Raw genomic sequence first — 23,443 nt, forward strand, 5'->3', positions numbered from 1 at the left:
GCGGCGTCGCGTGCTACGTCCTTTCCCGGGGCGGGAACAGCAAAATGGCGCCAGAACTAGTGGCGGGCTGAGGACGCTGGCTCCCCTCGAAGACGGCCCTGCGGTCCCCGGGCCGCCCCGGCCCCTCCCGGACATGGAGGACGTGGAGGCGCGCTTCGCCCACCTGCTGCAGCCCATCCGCGACCTCACTAAGAACTGGGAGGTGGACGTGGCGGCCCAGCTGGGCGAGTATCTAGAGGAGGTGAGTGCGGCCCCGGGGGAGTGGCGCGGGGCGGGCGGGCGGGGCCGCGAGGCGGGGCGGCGGGCCGGGGGCTGCTGGGCGGCGGCGCCCCGCCTCCTCGTCTGTGTCTGTCCGCGTTCTGGCCGAACTCGTTCTCAGGCTCGTTTCTTTTTTTTTCCCCCCAGTTCCACCTCTGCCTCTTGAAATTATCTCTTGTTAAAGTAGCCTGGGGTTGTCATCACAGGTCGCTACCTGTTCGTGAGCCGTGAAATGGATTTAGTGGGCGGTGACTAGCACTTTTCTCTAGTGTAACACAATAGACTAGAATTTGTGTGCATGTTTGGGTATTTGAGAGAGCTGGATCACGGGTGAAGCGGGATTTTTTTACCTTGGATTTTCAGACCCGTTTCAGGCTACTGTCCTGTTCCTCCTTGTCAGCATTTAGTCTTTCTTCATACTTGACAGCCGTGTCTCGGCTTTGTAATGAGCTGTTCGCTCCATTTGTGCACTTCGCTTTCACTCCGCAGCCCATCTGGACTGCTCTCATCTTATCAACAGTGACGCTAGAAATGTGACCTTATTCAGCCCAGCAGCATTTGTTGGGCTGACCACTCCCTCTTTTTGGAACAGGTTTACCTGCTCTGATTTTTTTCCCATGTCATTTGCTTACTTTTTCTCTGCTATCCAGTCTGTGTGTTGAGCTCCTCTGGGCTCCTGGGCCATCTTTTTCTATATCTCCCCTAAACAGTCTCACTTATTTCCATGATTTTAAGTATTATATGTATGAGGATAACTCTCGGATTTATAACTCCATCCCAGATCTTTTCTCTGAATTTATTTTCTGTGTCCAGCTAGTCACTTTTGACATTCTACTTAGATGTTCTGTGCAAGCATCTCAGATTTAATACATTAAAACAGAGCTCTTGGGGCGCCTGGGTGGCTCAGTCCATTAAGCGTCTACCTTTGGCTCAGGTCATGATCTCAGGGTCCTGGGATCGAGCCCGGGACTGGGCTCCTGCTCAGTGGGGAGTCTGCTTCTCCCTCTCCCTCTGGCTCCCTCCCCCTGCTCGTGCTCTTTCTCAAATAAATAAATAAAATCTTAAGAAAAAAAAGTGGAGCTCTTGCTTAAATCCCAGTCTTCCTAATCTTGGTAAATAGCACTACTGATCAGTGAAAGGTGAGAGAGAGCTAAGAGCTGCTTTAGTGAAACCCCATGCTTCACACCCAGTTCACCCATGAATTCTGTCAGTTACACCACCAGAATTTCACTTGAATTCATCTGTTCTTTACCTCAGATTCGTGTAAAACCTTCCTTCCTAGGCTCCTTAAAGCTGTTTTTTTGCCCCATCCAATTCATGCTCTATCCAGTAGCAAGTGTGATTCAGCTGCAGTGGTGCCCTGTTTTAAACCCCTCGGGGGCTTTCTCCTGCACTCAGCATAGAGTACAAACCTTCTTTTCTGAGTCTGGCCTTGCTGACTGTTTTAGCCTCATCTTGGGCTCCTCTCCACCTGTTCTTACAAGCCAATCAGCCTACAACTTTGGAACTCATTCTTTTTTTTTTTTGTTAAGGAAATTTATTTTATTATTACTGTTATTATTATTTTTTTAAAATAATTTCTACACCCAGCCTGGGGCTTGAATTCAGAACCCTGAGATCAAGAGTCATATGCTCTACTGACTGAGCCAGCGAGGTGCCCCTGGAACTCATTCTTGACCGAGGGTCTTTATATTTTCTGCCCCCACTGGGGAATATTCTTTGTCCAGTTCTTTTTATAACTAATCCCCTCATCCTTTATGTCTCAGTTTAAAGGTCAGCTCACCACACTGTCTAAAATAGTTCTGCTATAGTAAATTACATGCTTTAGAATGTTCATCACAATCTATTCTTTAACTTGTTCACTTGTTTGTGGTCTTTCCACTCTAGAATGTAAATTCTGCTAGGGCAGGAACCATGTGTATACTCTGTTTCCTTTGCATAATAGAATGCTTGGCATATAGTATGAACAGAGTAAGTGTTTGTTGAATGAGTACTTGATCTGTTGATCTCCTCTGCTTGGACATGTAGACTGCTGAGAAAATTCAGAGAATTGTGCTGGGTGGGGCTACTATGGGTTCAGGTTTCCACAGTGAGCAGGGTGCTTGGTGATGCCTGGTAAATCTACTTCCTAGCTTGGTCAGCTCCCTTCCTGCATGCTTGCTTGCTTCCTTCCTTCCTTCCTTTAATTAAAAAAATTTCTTTTTTTTTGAGAGAGAGCCTGTAGGGAGGAGGGACAGAGGGGGGGAGAGAGAGAGAGAATCTCAAGCAGACTCCATACTCAGTGTGGAGCCCGACGAATGGTTTGATCTTATGACCCTGAGTTTATGATCCGAGCTGACGCTTAACCAACTGAGCCACCCTGGCGATCCAAAGACTTTTAAAAATTTTTTTATTTAAAAAAAAAAAAAAAAAGCCAAGCCCAGAGTGGGGCTTGAATTTACAGCCCTGAAATGAAGAGTTGCATGCTCTACTGACTGAGCCAGCAAGCCACTCCTCCCTTCATGCTTCTCTTGCTTGCTCTTCCAGACCTTCTCTATCCTTTGAATTCCTGATTTCCCTGCTTCTGGTTTTGTCTTTATTTTCCTTTTCATTTTCCATGCAGCTACCAGAAAGTTTTTTTTTTTTTTTTAATTTAACACATCGTACCATGTTGCTATTCTCTTTCATCACTTGGTTTGTTCGTTGTTGTTGAGTGTCTGTCATAGTCAAGAATCGTGTTAAACCCTGAGAAAATAGTGGCAAGGAAACAGTAGTCCCTGCTTCCCCCTTGTGGGAGGATGGATCCTAAGGAAGTAACCACGCAGAGTTGTTGGAACAGGTATTAGTTCTACAGAGAGGGTAAGAGATGGGCTCAGAGTCCTAGCTAATAAGTGGCAGAGCAGAGGCCACCCTCCTCACTGTGTCTTTGTGTAAAAACAAACTGACGAGAGATTCAGAAGAAAAGTTGAGGGCTCCAAGAAGAGTTTACCTGGGGGACCTAACTTTGGGTGAAAGGAGTTGGCTAGTCAAGTGAGCTGAAGAATGTTCCGATGTTCGGAGGTGGGAAAGTGCTTGGCTCCACGGGGGACCTGGAGAGGGAGTCCCTTGTGACCGCTATACAGCGAGTAGGGGAGGGTGGACAACTGGAGAGGGAAGCTGGTTAGCATGCGAGGCTCTCTTTAGGATTTGGGGTTTTTTTGTAAGAGTGGCAGAAAGCAATTAGGGTTCTGAGTGGAGTGATGTAATCTGCCTTGTGTCTTCAGAGAAGCACCTGCTTGTGAAGAGGAGCCTGGAGGGGAGTGAAGGGCGGGAAGAACCCAGTTAGTGCCAAGGTCTAGGCAAGAGGTGGGGCTGGCTGAGCAAGAATGGTGGTCAGTGTGGAGAGGAGCAGACGGGTTAGCATGGAGCATGGAAATGGCAGGGAACATGGCATGGACTGAATGGGGGAAGGAGCTAAGACTTGCAGGTTTGTGGACGGGTGGTTGGGGGGATATCTAGGGTTCAGTGTGGACCTGTCCAGTATGAATTTTGGTTAAGACATCCAAATGGTGTTTGAAGAAGGCAGTTGGACATAATGGGTTTAGGCTTAGACGGGAGGTCCAACCTGGAGCATGCATTTAGGAATTGTTCGAAGGCACGTGGAGTGTGAGGTCCTACGAGTGGGTGAGCCAGCCTAGGCTGAGAAGAAAGGGCCACCTCTGCAGCTCAGGGCCTGGGTGACCCAGCTGCCCTCTTCTTCATATCCTTTCAGGGAAAGCCCTTCACTTCTGGAATGCTCTGCACTCTCTCAGACTGTCATGCTCCTCCACTGACCTGAAAAACTTCCTCTGTCCTTCAGGAATTAATAGAGTTGGCCTCTTGGTGGTGTCCCCCCAGACTCCCCCTTCTTTGGGCCCCCATAGTGCCTAGTGTCTAACCTTGCTCCCCAGCACACCCTGTGCTTTGGACATGTTTGCATAATACTAATTTTCCTAAATAGTTGAATCCCGGGTCTGCTAACTGCCTTTGTGGAAGTGGTTGCTCTTCCTAACCCTAACCCTTCATCTGCCTGAGGAGTGTCTGTCTTTCAGGCTTAGCCCTGATGCCAGCATTTTGTTTGTTCATCAAACATTTATTGGACACCAGCTTCAGGCCCTGAGGTAGAGCCTGGAATTGGCCCTAACAAGGCAGTGAGAAGCCCCAGGCATGTGGGCCACACTGCAGGAGCGTTCACACCAGGACAGCTGGGAGTGGGCATTCTGGGCAGGTGGAAAGCAAAGGCAAAGAGCTTGAAAAAACATGTTGGGGCTTCAGAGTGCTGTTTGCTGAGAGGCGTGCAGGAGAGGGGTCAGGTTGTGGGGACCCCCTGGGTTAAGTCTGGAGATAAAAAGCTTAGGGACATTCAGCTGTCTTGGGGAGGCTCTAAGCACAGTCCTGCAGCGTAGGGGAGCACAGTGCCGTAGATGGGGTTGGGGATTGTTGGCATATGGTCTGTGGGCCACTGACACTTAAGAGGTGATAGGAGCTGGGGCCCAGGGGAATCCTGGGGGGTCAGGGCTTGCACAGGAGGGAGGAGGAGTCATTTGGAAGTGTTTCCTTAGTTTCTGCTCAAAGGATTTAGACCCCAGCGATTTGTGTCTGTCCTCCGCACTGCTGAGGTTCCCCTTTCCTCCTCTCAGGGTGAGGGGTTTTCCGCCTGATTTTGTCCCAGTTGGCCTTGACTTGGGTGGGCTCAGTGGAGCGCCTCCGGAAGGGCACTGCTGTGCAGCTCTAGCCATTGTGGCTGATATACTGAAGGGGCCTCCTTTTCTGGAACACTGTGTCTAGCCTCCAAAGATTAAAAAAAAAAAAGGACAACCAGAGAGCCCCGAGCAGAGTCAGTGCTCGAGGGGTGCCTTGTGATGAGTGGGCACTGCAGGCTGGGTGCTGGGTGGGCTCTGTGCGGAGAAGTGTACACAGATTTTGGCTTCCCAATGCCCTGGTGTTGTGTCTTGCAGCTGGACCAGATCTGCATTTCTTTTGACGAGGGGAAAACCACAATGAACTTCATTGAGGCAGCGCTGTTGATCCAGGGGTCTGCTTGTGTCTACAGTAAGAAGGTGGGTACCGCCTGGCTGCTGGTCTAATGGGACTGAGGTTCACTCTCCTGCTGGGGCAGGTGTCAGGCTCACCCCTGTGTGTTCCCTGCCTCGCCAGTGCCTCCTGTCTCCCCTCTTCCTCACCACCTTGTAACACAGCTTGGATTTATAATTGAACAATTATAACTGAAGAACCAACTTGGATTTATAACTGCAGGGCCTGCTGCTAATGCTAAATATTCAACAGTGTACAGGAGAGCCCCACGCAACAAAGAATTATCTAGTCTAAAATGTCAGCAGTCCCAAAGCCCAGAAACCATGTTGTAGAGTAAGAGGAAAAGCAGAACGAAGGGAATATCTTGAGAAAAACCAGTATTTAGGAAGTGCCCGCCAGAAGGAAAAGTCAGAGAAAGGCAAATAAAAAATGTTCAGAAGTCAGAGATGTGGAGACTTTTAAAGGGGAAGAAAAAAGACCAAAATTGTTGAATTTAGTGAATTGACCCACACAGGAAAGGTTTTCAAGCATCTGGTGGGTCTGTAATTAGAAGGTCACCAGGGGTTTTAGTGAGAGGAGGGTGAGACTGTGGGGTGGGGAGAGGTAAGGAGGCACCACATGACCCCTTGTAGGAGAGGTTACAGGGACAAGGATGGGCAGTAAATAAAGCAGTGGTCCTCCACCCAGCTGTAATCCATCTCATGCCCAGCTAGCCCCTGCCTGGCCTAGTGAGATCAGAACCGGGCAGTGGGCAGGTATCAGGATTTCTTAAAACATCCTTAGTGACAGCCAGGATTGAACACCACAGAGCTGAAGGGTAAAAGGGCAGGTGGGGCAGCAGATGAAACAAGATCCCGGTAGAAATAGTTGAGGAGTGGCTCAGGGCCGTGGGTTGCTGGGCCTCATCTCAGGAGTCTGGAGGGAGAAGTCAGTTTTGATGTAATGAAGTTGGACACAGGCATTTGGAGAGTTCCTGCCTAGGACCCCAATTTTCATAACAGAATAAAAGTCAGTTGCTGAGAATCAGCTTCTGGGTAGGAAATTTGGAGAGTGAAATTTGGTGAAAGTTGGGAATACTCCTGAGGGGAACGCAAAACAAGACCGACTGAGAGCACGGGCAGTCTGATGGAGACTCCGTGCACCTTGCTCTTTGTGTGAGTTTCCTCCAGCCTTGCTTAGCCATCCCCTAGTGGAGGAGCAAGGAAAAGTGGGTGACAGCGCTGATCCAGAATTCGCAGTTTAGTGGGTGGGAGAAAGAGAAAAAGTGCACAGGAGGTAAGCCTTTGGAAGTGTATAATGGGGTTCCAACTAGGGCAGGGTGAGTGATCTACATTCAGGCTTAACTTGCAGAGGACACAGTGGATTTACCTCTGGGCAGCAGAAGTTATTAAGACGGTTTAAGATCTTGTTGGTTTTTGTCCCAGATAATCCCATTAAATCAGATTCCTATGTTCTGCATTTGTCCTAAGAAGGAATGCTTGCAATTAACTTCGCACGAGACGTGAGGTGACAGATAGATGCGTGGGTGTGTGGTAAAGCAAGTGCAAAGACATGTTAATAGTAAAGTCTAGAAGCTGTGGGGCATCAGTGTCCAGCAGGACTCTCTGAAATGATGCAGACGTTCTGTGATCTGAGCCATCAAAGACGGTAAGTACTAGTTACTTGTGGCCGCCAAGCCCTTGAAATGTGGCTAGTGTGACAGAGAAATTTTGAGTTTTACTAACTTCGTTAACTTAAATTTAAATTGGTAAAGCCACATGTAGCTAGTGGTTGCGGATTAGGTCATGCAGCCTGAGATTGACGCATCTATGCGTGCAAATCCTGGACCTACCCCTGATCCAGGCGACTTTCTCTCTCTCAGTTTATTCTCCTATGAAATGGGAACAGCAGTGATACCTACTTCAGACAGACCAGATGGGATGAAGCATGAACACAGTCCTGTATATGTGGCAGATGCTTAAAAAAGTTAATGTTTATTAATCCTGCTAAACGGGGCCCATTCCGTTGTGCTCACCACTGTGTCCAGTGTCTAGTGCCAAGCCCCATACATAAAAGAAGTGCAATAAACATCTGTTGCGTGGAAAAAAAAAAAAGGCAGGACCAAGAAGAGAGAGTTGCATGTGCTCTTGGGCGCTGTTACTCCAGAAGGAATGGCCCAGAGGTGGCCCATGTGCACACCCTGCTGGTCAGCATCTCAGAAATCCCGAGCCTCACTGTAACGGTGGGGTCCCGGAGGTGGGGCACTGGTGGCCCACACCTGCGGGAGGGAAAGGAGTGAGCTATGGGTGCTGGGCGGGAGCAGCACGGAGATGGGCCAGTGGGCCGCACACAGGCCGGTGTGCAGGGCCTGCAGGCAAGCAGGACTGCCTGGGGACAGAGGAAGAGGAGAGGACCACAACTGATGAGACATGCTAGTTGGACTGGAGAAGTCTTTCTGGCAGCTACATTGGCAGAACGTGTACTGGAAGTTTTGGAGAGGACAGTGGGCTTTTCCATGTACAGGTTTGTCTCTGTACACAGCGAGGGCTCTGGGGAGAGCCATAGAGCATCTGGGGTAGACTTCTTTGCACTCCTCACTGTCTGCTTCTGGTCACCAGGTGGAATACCTCTACTCGCTGGTCTACCAGGCTCTCGATTTCATCTCTGGCAAGAAGTGAGTACTGGTCTGAGCCAGGAGGTGGAGGCCTGTGTGTCTGCCCTGTGAGCATCTTGGGGGAAGCCCTGGCAGCCTCCCAGACATCCATGCATTGATTCTCTCTCAGGCGGGCCAAGCAGCTCTCCTCAGTGCGGGAAAATGGGGCCAATGGGGACACCAGCTCCACGGCTCCCCAGGAGGTGGAGGACCAGGTGAGATTTCTTGGGTGCATGGCCACTGCCCACTGTGCATGTGCCAGGCACTGCTCCTGAGCTCTGTCTCCCCACAGTTCCTGTCGCTGGATGACCTCCCTGACTCCCGTGCTAATGTGGATCTGAGGAATGACCTGCCCCCCCGTGTGAGTGCCCCTCTGTCTGTAGGGGCTGCATTTAGCTGAAGGGGGTGTTGGAAGGTGTCATGCCCTATGGGTTCCCCACCTGGGGCCTGCGGGACCTGTGGCTCACCCACTCTTGGCCTCCATGCAGGAGGTCCTCATCGTCCCTCTCCTGCCCATGGCCCTTGTGGCCCCTGATGAGATGGAGAAGAATGTCAGCCCCCTGTGCAGGTACCAGCCTGAGCCTGGCTGAGGGGAGTCAGGTAAGGGGGAGAGGGCTGCTCGGGAAGGATCTCTGCAGTGGCTGTGTTTTGCCCGCATAGCTGTCAGGGGGAGGTCCTGGCCAGCCGGAAGGATTTTAGGATGAATACGTCTACCCCCCACCCCAGAGGAGCCTTCATGTTGGAGCCAGTGGGCATCTCCCCCATGGAGACACTGATGCCAAGGAATCAGAAGGGTGAGGGCTTGGATGTGGGGAGCTTGGGAAGGAAGGGTCCCCTGTGCCTGCCAGTCTCCTGGCACCCCCTTCCCCAGGCACCTGCACTGAAGATGGGTCTCACTTCCCCTTTGCTCCCTCTTTGCCCATAGCTGGCTCAACCCAGGGTGCCTGAGTCCTGTGCCAGATCTTGACTCTCCCTGCCCAGCCCCTGGGAGGGGCCCCCTGGGGGAGGGGGAGGGCTGACCCTGTCCAATCTCCTATCTTTCCCAGAGCCTGAGAGGGCTGAGGAGCAGCCAATGGAAGTCTCTGTGTGCAGTCCTGTCCCTGTGGTCAACGTCTCCCAGGAGCCAGGTGAGAAGAGAGGACGTGGTGGACTTGCAGGGTGAGGGTGGGGGTGGAGGTGGAGGTGGGAGGATGGGGCTCTTCACGGGGCTGTGCTCAGCTACCCCAGGGATGAGGTGTGGGGAGAAAGGAAACCTGGCTTCTTTGTGCCTAGGCCTCGACCTCCCTCCCCACCTTGGCCCACTGTGCTGTCTTGGTCTCATGACTGCCCTCTGACCATTCTTGGGCCTGTGAGGTTTGGACCTACTCCTCCTCTCTGGGCAAGCACGGCTGGCAGCATTTCAGGAGAAAAATTGCTAAAAACGAAACGGAGCCAAAAAAACAGAGTGGCATGACGAGAAGAGTGTGAAATGCCCTGCTACTTTCTCTGGGTCTGATGAATGAGGCTGAGTGAAGGAAGGGCCTCAAAGGTTCTCCTGGGTGTTGGTCAAGGGCAGCCTCCCACCTGCTGTATGGTCTTTTACTCCCCTGCTCAGGTGCCTCTCCAGAAGGCCCAGTGCCTGGAGGTGGTGGTGAGGATGAGGATGCAGAGGGGGCAGCAGAGCTCCCTGAAGCCACAGCCCCCGAGGGCCCTCAGGAGCCCCAGGAACCCAGGAGCCCGCAGCAGGTGGGACCCTGACTGAGGCCTGCGAAGCTCGAGCTATCAGCCGGGCAAGCTTCCCCACATGTACATGGGATAGGCAGTCCTGTGAGCTTAGCCCCCAGGCCCGTAGGTCTCTGCTCCTTCCCTCTGGTCCTTGCACACCAGGGCTGTGGGTGCACCCTCCTGGCTTTGCACCCAGCCCTTTAGGGCAGTGCCTATCACGTCATTCCTCTTTCTGAGCAGAACAGCTGCAGCTCCTCAGAACGGAGCTGGGGTTCAAGGGTCTGAGCCCTGTGGTGTTCATGGCTACCACCTAGGATGGCAGCTGGTTTCCAAAGCTGACTCTTCTGAGGTCAGGCTGGCCGGAGGGGGTGGGGCTTTGGAGGCTTTGGCTGCTTCCCTCCACCCTCAACGGTCAGCTTTGTATTTCAGCCTGGAGCTGAGAAATCTTTTTATTAAACTCTGATGCACATAGGAAAAACATTAACATTTGTTAATTTTGATTGGTAGATGCATGATGTTTATCATATTGTTATTATATTTGGTATACTTTAAAGAAAAAAAAAAAGCACCCCATGACCACTAGTTTACTAGGTTGTATGTTCTCCTAAAATTTTTCCTAGAGTTTTTGTTTGCCCTCAGAGGGTCCCTGCGGGGTTCTTGACGTCTGACCCCAGAGCACAGCTGCTGGGCTGCCTGCGCCTTGGGTGGCGGGGGAGGAGAGAGGGATCCTGGGGCTGTTTCTTTGCAGAGTGCTGCCCAGCCTAGTCCCTGCGTGCTACGGGAGCGAGAGGAGCCAGCGCCCCTGATGAAGGTGAGGGGCAGTGGGCTAAGACCCCCTGCCAGAGCCCCACTGCCCACCCCTCACTCCTGCTAGCTTTCAGAGCCTTGGATGCCTGGGCTCCTAGCCTGAGGCCCTTTGTGCTGGCTTTCTTTTGCAAGGAATTTTCTTTCTCCAGAAATTAAATCACCTCTTCTGCCGCTCTGGGGCATCTCCCTCCCTGGTGTGTCACCCTTGGTCCTGGATCCTCTGGCCGTCACTGCACTCAGTGTCTGGGCTTTTGAGGGAGGGTGCACATCCCCTGCTCCCCCCGCCACAGTGTCTGCTGTGCTTTCTGCTCAGGAGACTCCGGACCCCTGGCAGAGCCTGGACCCCTTTGACTCCCTGGACTCTAAGCCCTTCAAGAAAGGTAATTGGGTGGAGGGTCACCTTCATTTGGGCTTCTGTGGATGGGTTCTCTGGAGCACTGGTGGTTGATGAGGGTGGGCTCTATACCCATTAGGAGCCTGGTGGGGCTGTGCTCCCTTGTGCAGTTGCTCCTAGAGCGTGTGGATGCCATAACCTGCCACAGGGCCCGAAGTTGTGCTCGGAGACATAGTCATTTGCCCCCAGGTAGGCCTTACTCCGTGCCCCCCTGCGTGGAGGAGGTTCCAGGACAGAAGCGCAAGAGGAAGGGTGCCACCAAGCTGCAGGACTTCCACCAGTGGTACCTGGCTGCCTGTGAGTGGTGGTGGGGCTGGGCCAGGGCAGGAGGGTCCAGGTACAGCCTACAGGGACTTGGCTTGGTTCCTGCTGACCAAATTCTCTTGAAGATGCTGACCACGCTGACAGCAGGAGGTCCCGGCGAAAGGGCCCGTCCTTTGCAGGTGAGGTCAGAGTTGTGTGTACACTCTCCTGAGGGACAGTGGTGCTGTGTCATATTCTGTCTGCCTCCCCTTGACCTGGGGGGTGCCCAAGGCTCTAGGTGGACTGGGGGTGCCTGTGCAGGACATGGGAGCCCCTCTCACAAGGCCTTTGTATGCAGACATGGAGGTCCTGTACTGGAAGCACGTGAAGGAGCAATTGGAGACTCTCCGGAAGCTTCAGAGGCGGGAGGTAAGTACTGGCCACTGTCTGGACCCCACATGGCCCCTAGTGGGGACAGCAGTGCCCCTCATAGATGCTGTCTGCACAGATGGCCGAGCGGTGGCTGCCGAGGCCTGAGGAAGGGCTGTGGCCTGTGGAGGACCAGCTGGAGGACTCCCTGGAGGATCTGGGGACAGCAGGTGGGAGCCTACTGGGATGGACCAGGGTGGGGGGTTCAGCATGTGCTGCCAGCAAACCTGCTTCCTGTTGGGTCTTCTCTGTCTACCAGCAGATGACTTTCTAGAGCCTGAGGAGTATGCAGAGCCTCAGGAGGCAAAGCCTGGGGAAGCTGCAGAACTGGGTAGGTCTGAGGGGGGTTGCTGGCCAGGGGGTCACGAGGGGCCTCTGAGGACAGGGGAGGGAGGAAAGGGTGTGGCCTGTGGCCACAGCAGCTCATAGTTGCCCCTTTTCCAGAAGCAGAGGCCATGCCAGTGTCCCTGAGCTATGAGGAGCTGGTCCGAAGGAATGTGGTAAGTCTGAGTTAGAGCAGGTGGGCTGCTGGGCGAGGGGCCCCTGCACAGAAGGTGGCAGCTCCCTGGTCCTCCCCTAGGAGCTCTTCATCGCCACCTCTCAGAAGTTCGTCCAGGAGACAGAGCTGAGCCAGCGCATCAGGGACTGGGAGGACACTATCCAGCCCCTGCTCCAAGAGCAGGTGAGGGGTTGGGCCAAGCTCTGGCTGAGAAGTAGGGACTCCCCTGCTGCCTGCCTTGATTTTGCCCCAGGATCTTGCTCCTCCTCCTCGCAGGAACAGCATGTGCCCTTTGACATCCATACCTATGGGGACCAGGTAGTCTCAAGGTTCAGCCAGCTCAACCAGTGGTGTCCCTTTGCGGAGCTAGTTGCTGGCCAGCCTGCCTTCGAGGTGTGTCGTTCCATGCTGGCGTCCCTGCAGCTGGTGAGTGGCCTGGGGAGCCTGGGAGGGAAGTGGTCCCCGATTCGGCTGACACTTCATCCCTACAGGCCAACGACTACACGGTGGAGATCACCCAGCAGCCGGGGCTGGAGGCGGCCGTGGACACCATGTCCCTGAGACTACTCACGCACCAGCGGGCCCACAAGCGCTTCCAGACCTATGCTGCCCCCTCCATGGCCCAGCCCTGATTTGGGGAGCATTGAGGCTGAGGGGTAGGCTCTGGAGGTCCATCCCTCATGGGTGCTGGGCATGCATTTGCTCACTCTACCCTTGTTTCCTGGCTGGCCCAGCCCAATAAAATGGTATTGCCATCCCACCTAACCCTTCAAAAAATTAAACTCCTGCTCTGTGCAGGGAAAGGGCTGCCTATGCCCTACACCCTCGGCAAGTGACCAGGTCCTGAGCCCTTTCCTGCCTTGGCCTCCTGGGGCTGCTGGGACAGAGGACAGGCACACAGCTTCATCACACCCTCTTTAATGACCTGACTCAGTGCAGGACGCTGCGGAAGGCAGCCATGTGGCGCCTCACGCTGTCCGCAATCTGCTGTGCTGATTTGGCCCGGCCGTAGTAGTCTGTGAAGAGGCCGTCAGGGCTGAGCAGGTAGATGGCGATGGAGTGATCCACAATGTAATCCTGGTCCTCATCCTTAGGGCCAGCGCTGTAGTAGACGCGGTAGCTGCGGCTCACCTGGGCTACCTGCTCAGCAGAACCGGTCAGACCCAGCAACCGTGGGTGGAAGTCCTGTACGTAGCGGGCCATGGCTGCGACGGTGTCCCGTGCGGGGTCCACAGTAATGAAGATAGGCTGCACTGGGGGCAGGCCAGGCTCGGCCTCCAGCTTCTGTACCACCTGCACCAGCTTCTCCAGCTCATCTGGGCAGATGTCGGGGCAGTGAGTGAATCCAAAGTACATCAGGACCCACTGACCCCGGAAGTCAGCTTTGCAGCGAGCCTGTCCCCGGTGGTCCAGCAGGCTGAAGTCACCCTGGCCCACGGCTGCCTGGCGCAGGGCCTCTGTCCGCTGTTGCTGCCTCCGCTGCTCCTTCTCAGCCCTTGCCACCAGCCAGGCCCCACCCAGCCCAGCCCCAAACAAAGCAGTGATCAATAGCCTGGTCCGAAACCCAGGGCCCTGGGGCTGGCTCTGCCTGCTCGCCTCTCCAGGGCCCTGCCTTGACATGAGCCGGTACCTCATGTGTAGGGCCTCGCCTCCTGGCGTCCAAAGGAGAGCTGGGGGCTTGAGAAGAAAGAGCCTATGCCAAGCCTTGGGTGTCCAAACCAGCAGCAGCATGGGCCTAATGCTCCTGGAAGAGAGCACAGGTGTCAGGGGCCTGTAGTGGCCTCAGCCTCCTGGGTCAACCCCCGTAGCTCTGGGGAGACTTGACACCATCTAAAGGACCAAGCCCATACTCAGGCTCACCGCAGCTGCTCCCTTAGTGCTCTGCAGAGCACAGAAGTGCTTCAACCGATGGAAGCTCAGCTCCAGCTTAGGTGTCCCCCCAATGCCCATGCCTGTTCTCCGACCCTGGCCCCCGGTCCTGCACCTGCAGCTCTGTGTGGCCTGGGAAGCACTCCTGCACCTCACCATCTTAGCTGACTGAAAGCATTCCAAGTGCATGCCTTGTCTGAGTTCCTGAGCATGTGTATCTGTTTGCAATAAACCGTTTTTGGAGGCGGGTGAGTTTAGTCTCACCCCCCAAGGATGGACTCCTCCGGCCCTTCTGCGGCCTGCCCACCCCGCGCTCGGCAGCAACCCTGTGCGCCCACACCATTCCGCCCACAGGGCGCCCCTTCCACGTCGAGCTTTCTGGGTGCTCTCATCCCGGAAGAGAAGTGAGGTCTCGACTTGGCACAAGCCCACCCTCTTCACATCCGGGATTCCGACACCGAATTCCGTGTCCTCCCTGACTTTCTCGCAGGAGCCCCTGGAAAGTGCCAGGTGGCAGTCCTAGGACTCCCCCCTCACCTGTTCAGCTGCTGAAAAGACCCTCCCGGGGATTCCTACACGTTTGGTCTCCGCCACGTCCGGTGGCTTGCGCTCGGGGCTCGATGACCTTCGGCACGTCCCACAGCCTCTCCACGCCAGCTTCCTCCTTTACATACGCCCTCTAAGCTGTGCACGGGATGTGCCTGGCAAGCGAAAGCGGCCTGTGGATACTTCCTGGGCCCCTCTCTTCTGGGAGCCCCCACTTCCAGGGCGCCCTCCGCGACGCGCAGCTGTCTGCCCAACGGAAAGTTCAGAAAGCTGGACACCGGCGGGTCCACGCACCGGGCACGACCCAGGCTCTCTGGGACCCGGCGTCAGTATCGCGAGTTAGGGGACAGCCCCGCTCTCTGCGAGCTAGTCGCAGCCGTGGCCTCAACCACGATGCACGGTCGGGGTCGCCAGGGTTCTGCGCTACCGGCACGCTCGGCACCAGCGCGCCTGCGTCAAGGGCGACGCGCATGCGCGTGCAGCGTGAGGCCCGCTCTTCTCCCGCCCCCTGCCCCCCACGCGCGTGCGCAAAAGCTGTCTGTCGCTGCCTGAGGCCAAGTGCAGGGCGAGGCGGGGCTTCCTCTCTGGCCTCGCCCCTCCCTGCTCCCTTAGGCGGCTGCCGCACCTCCCTCGGAAGCCTCGGGGCTCGCTCCCTCTCAGCCCTCTGCCGACCGCCCGCGCGCCAGCCGCGGACCCGGCTTCGCGCCCTCCGGCCTTACTGCTGTGTGTCGGTCGGCGCAGAGCCCGCGGTCCGAGGGCACGACGTCTCCTAAAGGCCACGGGGCGCGAGGAGGGGCGGGGATCGGCGCTCGCAGCGGCGCAGCCTCGAGCCCACCGCCGCCGGAGCCGATCCCCCGATCCCCCGCGCCGCTGACCCCGGACGAGCTCCGCGGAGCCGGCCCGAGGTGCCGCGGTAGGGGACCAGGGGGTCCCGGGGGGAGGGCGGGAGGACTTGGGGCCGCGGATGAGAATCCGGGACTCAGGAAGGAGAGTGGTCAAGGCCAGGGCTCGGGGAAGGAAAAGAGGAACTCAGAAGGGAAGCGGCAGGGTTTGGTGGGGAGGGACGGAGGGCTCCCGGCGCCCACTGTCCACGGGCGCGTGGAACTCCTCTTGCTCCCGGGCGCGAGGGTCCCGGAGCATAGCTCTCAGTCCAGGCCCAGGTCCAGGCTCTGCGCCCGAGCTTCCACTCGAAGCAGCCCCGGGGCTGAGCGGTCTTCCAGCTCTCAAGAGGCTATGCGACCAAACTACCAGAGTTAGGAAGGGGAGACTGAGCTCACATTAGGAAACCCACCCGGACAGAGGCCACACAGGGTCCAGCACGCACAGGTGCTCACCAGTGCTCTAGCCAGCTCCTGGGCATGGCTAGGGAATACTTGCCCCTCCAAACTTCAAGTCCACCACCAGAGCGGATGGGCTGTCCACCAGCTTTTTTCCCCCATCCATTTGACAGGGAAAGAGACAGCGAGAGAGGGAACACAAGCAGGGGGAGTGGGAGAGGGAGAGGCAGGCTTCCCGCGGAGCAGGGAGCCCGATGCGGGGCTCGATCCCAGGACCCCGGAATCACGACCCCAGCCGAAAGCAGACGCCTAACAACTATGCCACCCAGGCGCCCCTCTCCACCGTCTTCTGACCAAGGATGAAGGCTGTGGGGGGAGGCAGAGGGGCCTGGAGGTGATAAGGAGCCTGGAGCTTCCTAGGGGATGTGGGGAATTCTGACTCTTGGGTCAGTCATGAAAGGTTAAGGACCCTGAACATTGAGGCCAAGTTCCCTATGGGGGAGGGGGCATCAGTCAGGTCACCCTCTTGAGTTGGTGGTCAGGCATCTTGTTTTGTTTTTTAAATAATCTCTGCACCCTAGGGGGGGCTCGAAATCACGACCCTGGCCTCAAGAATTGCATGCTCTATCAACTGAACCAGCCAGGCGCCCCAGTGGTCAGGCATATTGTGATAAGGGGACACTGACCCTGGGGTTGGTCCAGATCGTCTTTTTTGGGGGAGGTCCCATGGTCCCCTGATGGGGTTCTGGACTTTGTGTGGTCAGAGGTCAGGCATCTTTAACACGCAGGAGGTAGACCCAGAGTCTGGGGTCAGGTTACCTGTGATGACTAGCAGGCTGTTAACGGTGGCTGACACCTCTGGCTTCATACAGGAGTCCATCCACAGGAACCAGCCTCCTGCCCTGATCCACAGGACAGCAGTCCACTCCCTCTAGCAGCCCCTACATCTGGCCAAACTCCCCTGCATCAGGACTCCCAGTGACCTTCAGTGACCCTTGCACTGACACTGTCATCAGCAACCATGACGAGTTTCCAAGACTATGACCACAGATTTATGAACAATTCTGGTAAGTCCTTATTAATGACTGTTCTGACCCATCAGGGATATTGACCAATGTCCTATGGCCCATTAATGATTGATTAGAGACCCAACAGTGATTTTAATCAAGTCCCTATTAATGACTCCAATTGAAGTTTCTCTGATGAGGGAAGTTCAGTGACCATCAATGACCCATAAATAACTTTGATCAATATCCAACCCTGATGAATGGCCTATCAGTGATCCTTCAGAGATTCTGGCCAATATTACTATCAATAACCTAGATCAGTGAGCAGTCAGCCCACCTGAGCTCTGGATGACAGTGAATAGAGAAATAGACTCCAGTTTATCCAAGTTGTGCCCCGCCCTCCTTACTCCAGACCACATCTCTTGATCACTGGTACCTGCTGGGCAGGGGTGCTGAGTGCACTGCACAGCTACTCCCCTTACTTTCCCTGGTTAGGACTTCAGCTGGAGTTCTAAGCAGTTGTAGTGGATGTGCCGCTGGTGGAGAGGGAATGGAAAAGAAATTGTCCTGATTTGGTATGGGGAGTGATGAGGAGGACTATCCTGAGGGCTCAAGTCTGGGGAACCAAGGGAGAGGAGTACCCGGTTCTTCTCTTGGGAGTCCTGACTGGGGTACCCAAGGGGCTGGGTAACTTGGTCCTGTTATGGGGGCTGATGGGGGGAGGGAACCTAAGTTCTGTCCTGGGGATGAGAAGCCTGGGTCTGCCTTTGGGGACTCCGTCTAGGCCAGGCTTGAAATTAGAAACTGCCTGTGGGTTGCTAACTTCTTTAAGGTCTGGAAAGGAGGCATCTTCTAACCTTGCGGTCCACAGGCAGCCAGGGCAGGTAAGAGGACGGGGCTGACCTTGTCACCCACTCCCCCTGTGCAATAGTTGTCTGTGAGCTGCTGCCCAGACTTAGCCAGGGCCTGGGTCAGCGCCACTGTCTTCTCCAGGCCCATGCCTTGCAGTGGCATGGCCGTTAGCATGGCCCCGAGGCACGGGATACGGTGGAGTATCCAACACGATGGGGGTGCTCCCACAGCGGTGGGTTATCCTGGGGTCACTGACGGGGGTGGGGCTCTTTGGGGCCCCCGGGGGCAGGCGGTCTCTAGGGCTGATCTTGGGGTCAGAGGCGCCCAGAAGTTCCTGCGCACCAATTTGCACGCCCTGCGCGCTCCCGTCCACAGCGCGCACGAAGCCCCTGAGGTCTCCCTAGCTCGGGCGGCCTGTCTCGTTCAGGCAGAGCAGCTCCGGGAGTCGCTTGGGCTCTGGAGGGCCCTGGCTCCCTGTGGCCCCATCACTCCGGACCTGCGGGGTGCGAGACAGCTGGAACCTGCCGCCGCCCTGTGTCCGTGTCTCTGCGGCAGGTGCACTTGTCCCGACGGGATCCGGTTTCTCCCTTTCGTATCCGCACCTCTGTCCTGTGTCTGTGTTGTCCGTGTGCGTGTCTCCGTGTCTGGCTCCCACTTCTCGGCCTCACAACTTGACCCCGGCCTGAACCTGTCCCGGACAGTGGCCCTCACCGGTCCTGCTTTAGATTCCAGGCGGGTTCAGCCCGGCCTGGCCCGCGGCCGCAGGGGGACGGCGGGTGGGCCGGGCCGCCCAGACAGGCGGGATTCTGGGCCAATGGCCGCCTCAGGGGGGCGGGACGACCCCCCCCCCCCCCGCTCACTTCTGCCCCGACCAATCACGAAGGCCCCTGGGCGCGCGACTTCTGTGACTTCCCGGGCCCGAGTGTCCCGACGCGCTCGCTCCCCGCCCCGCGCGCCCGCCGCGAACACAGAGGGGTGGACACGCTGCTGGCTCGGGAAGCTTTAAGCAAACGTCTTTGGGGCCGCGCCCTCCCGTCCGGTCAATCATCTGCATTGGTCAGGACCCGGGCAAGGTAGTCCGAGTGCCGGATCCCGAAGCTGCAGCCGCGAGGCTTCCGGTGCTGCGGGACCAGGAGACGTCGCTGACCTCGCGGGGCCAGCCCTGCAGCCCCGCGCCGGGACCCTCCCAGGATCCTGACCCTCATCCCCCGCCTCTGACCCTTGGCCCGGGACTCCAGACCACCTGGGCCACATTGTAGGCTGCGGGTCCCGGATTCAGGGTGTTGTCTTGGGGGAGCGAAGTCCGCGCCAGCATCGAGAACTGGGGGGCCCGAGACTTGTAGATCCCAGTGTTCACCACGTGGTAGGCGCAGGGGCCCGGGGTCTGTGGGAGGGCGGCAGGGGCGCTGGGTCCGGCCTTCATTCCCCGCTGACCACTGGCCCTCATCTCTTACTTCGTGACCCCCTGTGGCCCGCCCCTCCGACCCCTAGCTACACCCCGCCCGGCAGCCCCTACCCCACCTTGCTGAGGTCCTCGAAGAAGCTGCCCACTGCGCTGCGGCCATAGATGGAGTAAGTTGGGGCCGAGACTTTACCAATGACGCGCGGACCCAAGAACGAGGGCACATTGTAGGTCCCAGGGCCTGGGGAGGGGCCAGAGAAGGGTGGGTCTAGGGGTTAGTCTTCGTGGACAGGCCAGGGCCTCCCTGCCGCAGCCTGCAGAGTGGTTCTCCGTCGAGGATGGGAAGGTCCACGGTGCTGGAATGGGCCTTTCTGGTCTCACCTGGGGTCTGCTGCTCCTCAGGGATGCCCCAGTTTCGGGGAGCGATGGTATGCCGAGGCGCAGAGGGGTACGTCGCGTTCCCAGCTCGCTCAGGGAAGTACGTGCCTGCGGGGCGGACCGGGTGTGTGGGCCGGAACCGGTTTGGGGCGGTAGTGGGGACCCGGGTTGGGGGTCTGGGGTTAGGGTGAATCCGAGCCACGATTTGTCAAAGCCCGGTGGGGCTTGGAGTTCTTTTGAGATCCGGATATGGGGGTACCGAATTTGGAGTGGTAGGGTACACGAGGGCGGCTCGGGGCTTAGGTGGGGGGTTCCTGGTGGGCCTTCTTGGAGGAGGCTCGGTGTTGGGGAGACCGGGGTCCCAGGGGTCCTGACCGGGTCCGGGAGTGAGGAGGGGCGCTGCGTGGCGGGGCCGGCCGTAGATGGAGTAGGCGGGGGTGCCGTCGGGGCCGCGCACGGTCATGCGAGCAGGAACCAGGTGGCCGGGCCCCGGGCCGCAAGAAGTCTGCTGCGTGGGGAGGCGCGCGCCGAAGGAGAAGGCCGGAGCGCGGGGCCGCGACGGGTCGTGCAGGATGTAGCCTGCGGGAGCGTCCCAGCACCACTATGGGTCCCCGCCGCTCCCTGTCCCGGACACAGCCCGCCGTCCCCGCAGACGCCGCTAGCCCCCTCCTTGTACACCCGCCCGACGCTGGTACCGGTGTTCGGTGGCAGCTTGTATTTGGGCCCTGGGCCTCTGTAGAGCGCTGCGATGGGGCCGCGGGGCCGGTGGGGCCGCCAAGGGCCGACCCAGATGTCCGAGCCCATAGCGCGCAAGGGTGGGGTGCGCTTAAGGCCTGCGGTACCTGTGGACAGAAGGTGGCGGCCCCGGCCCCTCCACCCACAGCTTCCGCAGGACGCACTTCTCGGCTCCAGCTCCTCGCGACTCCGGGGGCGGGGCCCATCGTGTATCCCAGGAGCCGGGAAAACAAACCCGAGCTTTCCCGGCCCTGCGCGGGGGCGGGGGCCCTATCTCCCATCTCCTGCCCCCAAAACGAGTCCAGTAGGGATGTGTGAGCGCGCAAAGTTTGGTCTCGATCCTGCGGGAAAGGAATTCCCTGGGGTTCTGGGGGTCGGGATATTTTAGGGGCATGGGGCAAGGACACCGGGGTGAGGGGGCGGCGTGGGGAACCCGGTACCCAGAGGGGGCCCCAAAGTTGATGCACTAACCTTTTTTTGTGGCTGCCGGCCGGGAAGGCAAGGTGGGGGTGCCTGGATTCCCGCCCCCGCCCAGCCACTCCCAGACCCCATTGTGTCCAGACCCCGCCTCCTGGCAACGGGGACTGACCTCCCCGTACCCCAACCTGGCTCCGCCCATCCCCCCCGCACCCTCTGCCGACCGGGCTTTTCCTCCTCGGAGTCCACAGCACTTGCCGGAGCCCTGCAGGCTGGGCCTTGGACCAGAGCGTTGGTGCCACCTTTCTCCAGGCTTCAATACACCCATTCCAAAAATGGACGGATCTGCAGAAAAACAAACAAACAAAAAAATATGAGAATACAGAAAATAAATAGTACAAACAGAAGGTTCAATTTAATTGTTACGTGTAGGGAGAACTTTGCATCTATTTAAGTCCACGGAATATTTGCAAAAATAATCTGGGCCACAAAACTAAAAACAAACATACAAACTGAATAAAGAGACATAGGACACATATTTGCACAAAGTCCAAAATAATTTTTTAAAAAGATTTTAATTAATTTAAGAGAGAACGCATGCATGCGTGCATGCATGTGCACGCAGGCCTGTGAGCTGGGGGAGGGGCGGGGGGGGCAGAGAATCTCAAGCGTCTCTGCCCTGAGCCTGGAGTCGGAGGTGCGGCTCCATCCCTCCACCCGGGGATCATGACCTGAGCCAAACCAAGAGTCCCATGCTGAACCGACTGAGCCTCCCAGGTGCCCGCAAAGTCCAAAATAAATCTAAGCAAACAATAAAATATTTTTTAAAAGAAACTTAAATACTTAGATATTAACAAATTATCTTAAAAACCGCTGGATCAAAGGGAAACTCAAATGTGAAGTTACACGTTATATATAAAACCTTGCAAAGGTAGATCAGATCCCTCGTATCCAACTCTATAGGACATAGCTAAAGCTGTATAACTTCGTTATTAATGAAGAAAAAATTTAAGTGTAAAGAAACTTATTATTTATCTTAGAAACAGGAAAAAGAACAATCAAGTAAACTAAAAGAATGTGTCCATTCTCCTGAGCTCTGTAGCACGCCTGCCTGGCTCCTGGAAGAGGAAGGGGATGAGGAGTGCCTAGTGGTTTGTGGGAATTCTGTTCTTTGCTAAGGGAGCTCTGAGCCCAGTGTGGCATGGAATGAGAACCAGCATGGGGATTGCTGGGAGCCACACGTCTGGTTCCTCCAAGGGGACCTGAGGGCTGAAAGGGAGAGGCAGGTAGAGGGTGCCTTGTCTGTAGAGAATTTAAAAATAATACAGCCAAAGTTGATCAGCTTTTTATTATTCCCATGAGACCAGCAAATCTAAAGATCAGAGATCAAATACTCCTACTCCACAAATCTTTTGTTGGTCAAGTTTTAAACAATACTGTGGTTACTGTTGAATTTTAGTAGGGTATATGTAAGTTTCAAATTAGCAATTTTTATCACCCATCCTTTAGGAAACATTGTATTCTGTATGGACATTAATTCAGACCCACTACCAGGTTTTCTTAGGAGGCTTAGTGCTTCATGGTTGGGCACTGTGAATGGTTTTTAGAGCTCAAGGGGCACTTCAGTTTTCTCACTTCTGTAATTCTGTGACCGTTTGGAGTTTTTTTATTTTATTTTATTTTTTTCTTAAAGATTTTATTTATTTATTTGACAGAGAGATAGAGAGAGAGAACAAGTAGGCAGAGAGGCAGGCAGAGGGAGAGGGAGAAGCAGGCTCCCCGCCGAACAGGGAGCCCGATGCGGGGCTCGATCCCAGAACCCTGGGATCATGACCCGAGCCGAAGGCAGCTGCCCAACCAACTGAGCCACCCAGGTGCCCCCCGTTTGGAGTTTTTATTTGTGTTTAAAATTTAAAAGCTGTGATAATTTTGTTTGGTTGGTGCAAACTTTATTTCATATGTGAAATATCTTACTGAATTTGAATATTTTAAAAACAAAAGTATTTAAAATTGCTAATTTTAATTGCTTATTAAAAGTAAAGAATGAGTCAATAACTATTGCTGATTATTAGATGATTATTACTGAAAATCATATTGCAGTATAGCAGAGGAGGTGTTGACAAAAGATCCACTCTGGGATCAGATACACCAGGTTTGTCCACCTAGATGTGGGATCTGTGGGGTGCGATGAGCTGTGGGCTCCTCGGGGCTCCTAGCAGCTTGGCCATCCAGGGCTAGCATTTTAGTGGGAATTGGGACCTGAGCGGGCAGTCCCAGGGCCAGTGCCCACCCCTGTGCCCCAGGACTCTCTCCACCAGGTAGAGCCGCACTGTGAAAAGACACAGTCAGAGAAGGACGAGCTCCCAGAACGTGGGCGGAAAGTGAGGACTGGGGGCAGGACTGCATGCCTGGGGTAGTGGACAGTGATAGGACATGGTTTTTCAGCCAATGAATGCTTTGTTTCACTCCTCCCATGGAAATAGCTTGATTTCTACCCAGGATATAAGCATGGTGCATCCTGTCGAAAGGAAAAAGCTAGCCTATGCAGAAAGACACACAGCCAGGAGCAGAACGCCCCTTGATGCTTGTCCTATCCCAGAATGGGCTCGTCTTTCGGACATGGTTCTGTGCCTGCCCCAGGTCAGCAGGGACAGTGCTTCCTGTATGAGGGCTGCATGATGTCATGTGATTTATTTAACCAGTGCTCATACTTAGGTTGGTCCTGCAGCTTTAAGACTGTGATCCCAGGTACTATGAATGCCACTAAATAAATCTTCATAAGTTTCCCCAAATACTTCTTCTTCTTCTTTTTTTTTTTTTTAAGATTTTATTTATTTGACAGAGAGAGACACAGTGAGAGAGGGAACACAAGCAGGGGGAGTGGGAGAGGGAGAAGCAGGCTTCCCGCTGAGCAGAGAGCCTGATGCGGGGCTTGATCCCAGGCCCCCAGGATCATGACCTGA

General features: G+C 55.5%; 4 protein-coding genes across 12 annotated transcripts in view; 2 read left to right on the forward strand and 2 right to left on the reverse strand.

The window, feature by feature from the left end:
- Nucleotides 1–9: 9 nt before the first annotated feature.
- Nucleotides 10–14,111, forward strand: NCAPH2 (non-SMC condensin II complex subunit H2). 8 transcript variants are annotated; one of them, XM_081822745.1, is made up of 21 exons: nucleotides 10–241; nucleotides 5,214–5,315; nucleotides 7,887–7,942; nucleotides 8,052–8,136; nucleotides 8,214–8,282; nucleotides 8,410–8,489; nucleotides 8,582–8,715; nucleotides 8,968–9,048; nucleotides 9,516–9,646; nucleotides 10,374–10,436; nucleotides 10,746–10,812; nucleotides 11,016–11,123; nucleotides 11,216–11,269; nucleotides 11,428–11,498; nucleotides 11,578–11,668; nucleotides 11,758–11,829; nucleotides 11,943–11,998; nucleotides 12,079–12,180; nucleotides 12,274–12,423; nucleotides 12,489–12,653; nucleotides 13,092–14,111. In XM_081822745.1, exons 1-20 carry the CDS (start codon nucleotides 134–136, stop codon nucleotides 12,627–12,629), a joined length of 1,821 nt encoding a protein of 606 aa, XP_081678871.1. In that variant the 5' UTR covers nucleotides 10–133; the 3' UTR covers nucleotides 12,630–12,653; nucleotides 13,092–14,111. The 8 variants fall into 8 exon arrangements, 6 of the variants coding, with proteins under 6 accessions (XP_081678871.1, XP_081678870.1, XP_081678875.1 ...); XR_014145982.1 differs by lacking the exon at nucleotides 13,092–14,111 and having other exon boundaries at nucleotides 12,251–12,423; nucleotides 12,489–12,589; XR_014145983.1 differs by lacking the exon at nucleotides 13,092–14,111 and having other exon boundaries at nucleotides 11,761–11,829; nucleotides 12,251–12,423; nucleotides 12,489–12,589.
- SCO2 (synthesis of cytochrome C oxidase 2) lies at nucleotides 12,900–13,728 on the reverse strand. Its single transcript, XM_006735376.3, has one exon. The coding sequence runs from the start codon at nucleotides 13,726–13,728 to the stop codon at nucleotides 12,928–12,930; it is 801 nt and encodes a 266-aa protein (XP_006735439.1). The 3' UTR covers nucleotides 12,900–12,927.
- A 788-nt stretch (nucleotides 14,112–14,899) lies between the features above and the next one.
- The window catches only part of KLHDC7B (kelch domain containing 7B), a 29,739-nt gene continuing 21,195 nt past the window's right edge, over nucleotides 14,900–23,443 (forward strand). Inside the window, exons 1-2 of the mRNA XM_081822743.1 lie at nucleotides 14,900–15,325; nucleotides 16,562–16,756. The gene's annotated coding sequence lies outside the window, so the exon portion shown is untranslated. The remainder of the gene's footprint in view (nucleotides 15,326–16,561; nucleotides 16,757–23,443) is intronic.
- CIMAP1B (ciliary microtubule associated protein 1B) lies at nucleotides 18,534–20,583 on the reverse strand. Of its 2 annotated transcripts, none has more exons than XM_081822751.1 (6): nucleotides 20,024–20,583; nucleotides 19,704–19,907; nucleotides 19,332–19,436; nucleotides 19,070–19,191; nucleotides 18,792–18,932; nucleotides 18,534–18,669 (listed from the first exon to the last, which is right to left on the reverse strand). In XM_081822751.1, exons 1-6 carry the CDS (start codon nucleotides 20,130–20,132, stop codon nucleotides 18,589–18,591), a joined length of 762 nt encoding a protein of 253 aa, XP_081678877.1. In that variant the 5' UTR covers nucleotides 20,133–20,583; the 3' UTR covers nucleotides 18,534–18,588. The 2 variants fall into 2 exon arrangements, with proteins under 2 accessions (XP_081678877.1, XP_081678878.1); XM_081822752.1 differs by having other exon boundaries at nucleotides 18,768–18,932.

This window comes from Leptonychotes weddellii, chromosome 5, assembly GCF_054177405.1.
Source record: "Leptonychotes weddellii isolate Sample4059 chromosome 5, ASM5417740v2, whole genome shotgun sequence".
Taxonomy (NCBI): Eukaryota; Metazoa; Chordata; class Mammalia; order Carnivora; family Phocidae; genus Leptonychotes; species Leptonychotes weddellii.

Bases quoted from the DNA above. Each gene is read 5' to 3' on its own strand.
- CIMAP1B (XM_081822752.1), bottom strand. From the start codon at position 20,132: ATGGGCTCGGACATCTGGGTCGGCCCTTGGCGGCCCCACCGGCCCCGC. The intron at 19,908-20,023 runs GTACCAGCGTCG...ACGCTCCCGCAG, and splicing joins CAAGCTGCCACCGAACACCG to GCTACATCCTGCACGACCCG. The intron at 19,437-19,703 runs GTCAGGACCCCT...TCCGCCCCGCAG, and splicing joins CCTCCTCACTCCCGGACCCG to GCACGTACTTCCCTGAGCGA.
- SCO2 (XM_006735376.3), bottom strand. From the start codon at position 13,728: ATGCTGCTGCTGGTTTGGACACCCAAGGCTTGGCATAGGCTCTTTCTT.
- NCAPH2 (XM_081822745.1), top strand. From the start codon at position 134: ATGGAGGACGTGGAGGCGCGCTTCGCCCACCTGCTGCAGCCCATCCGC. The intron at 11,669-11,757 runs GTGGGAGCCTAC...TCTGTCTACCAG, and splicing joins GGAGGATCTGGGGACAGCAG to CAGATGACTTTCTAGAGCCT. The intron at 12,424-12,488 runs GTGAGTGGCCTG...TCATCCCTACAG, and splicing joins TGCTGGCGTCCCTGCAGCTG to GCCAACGACTACACGGTGGA.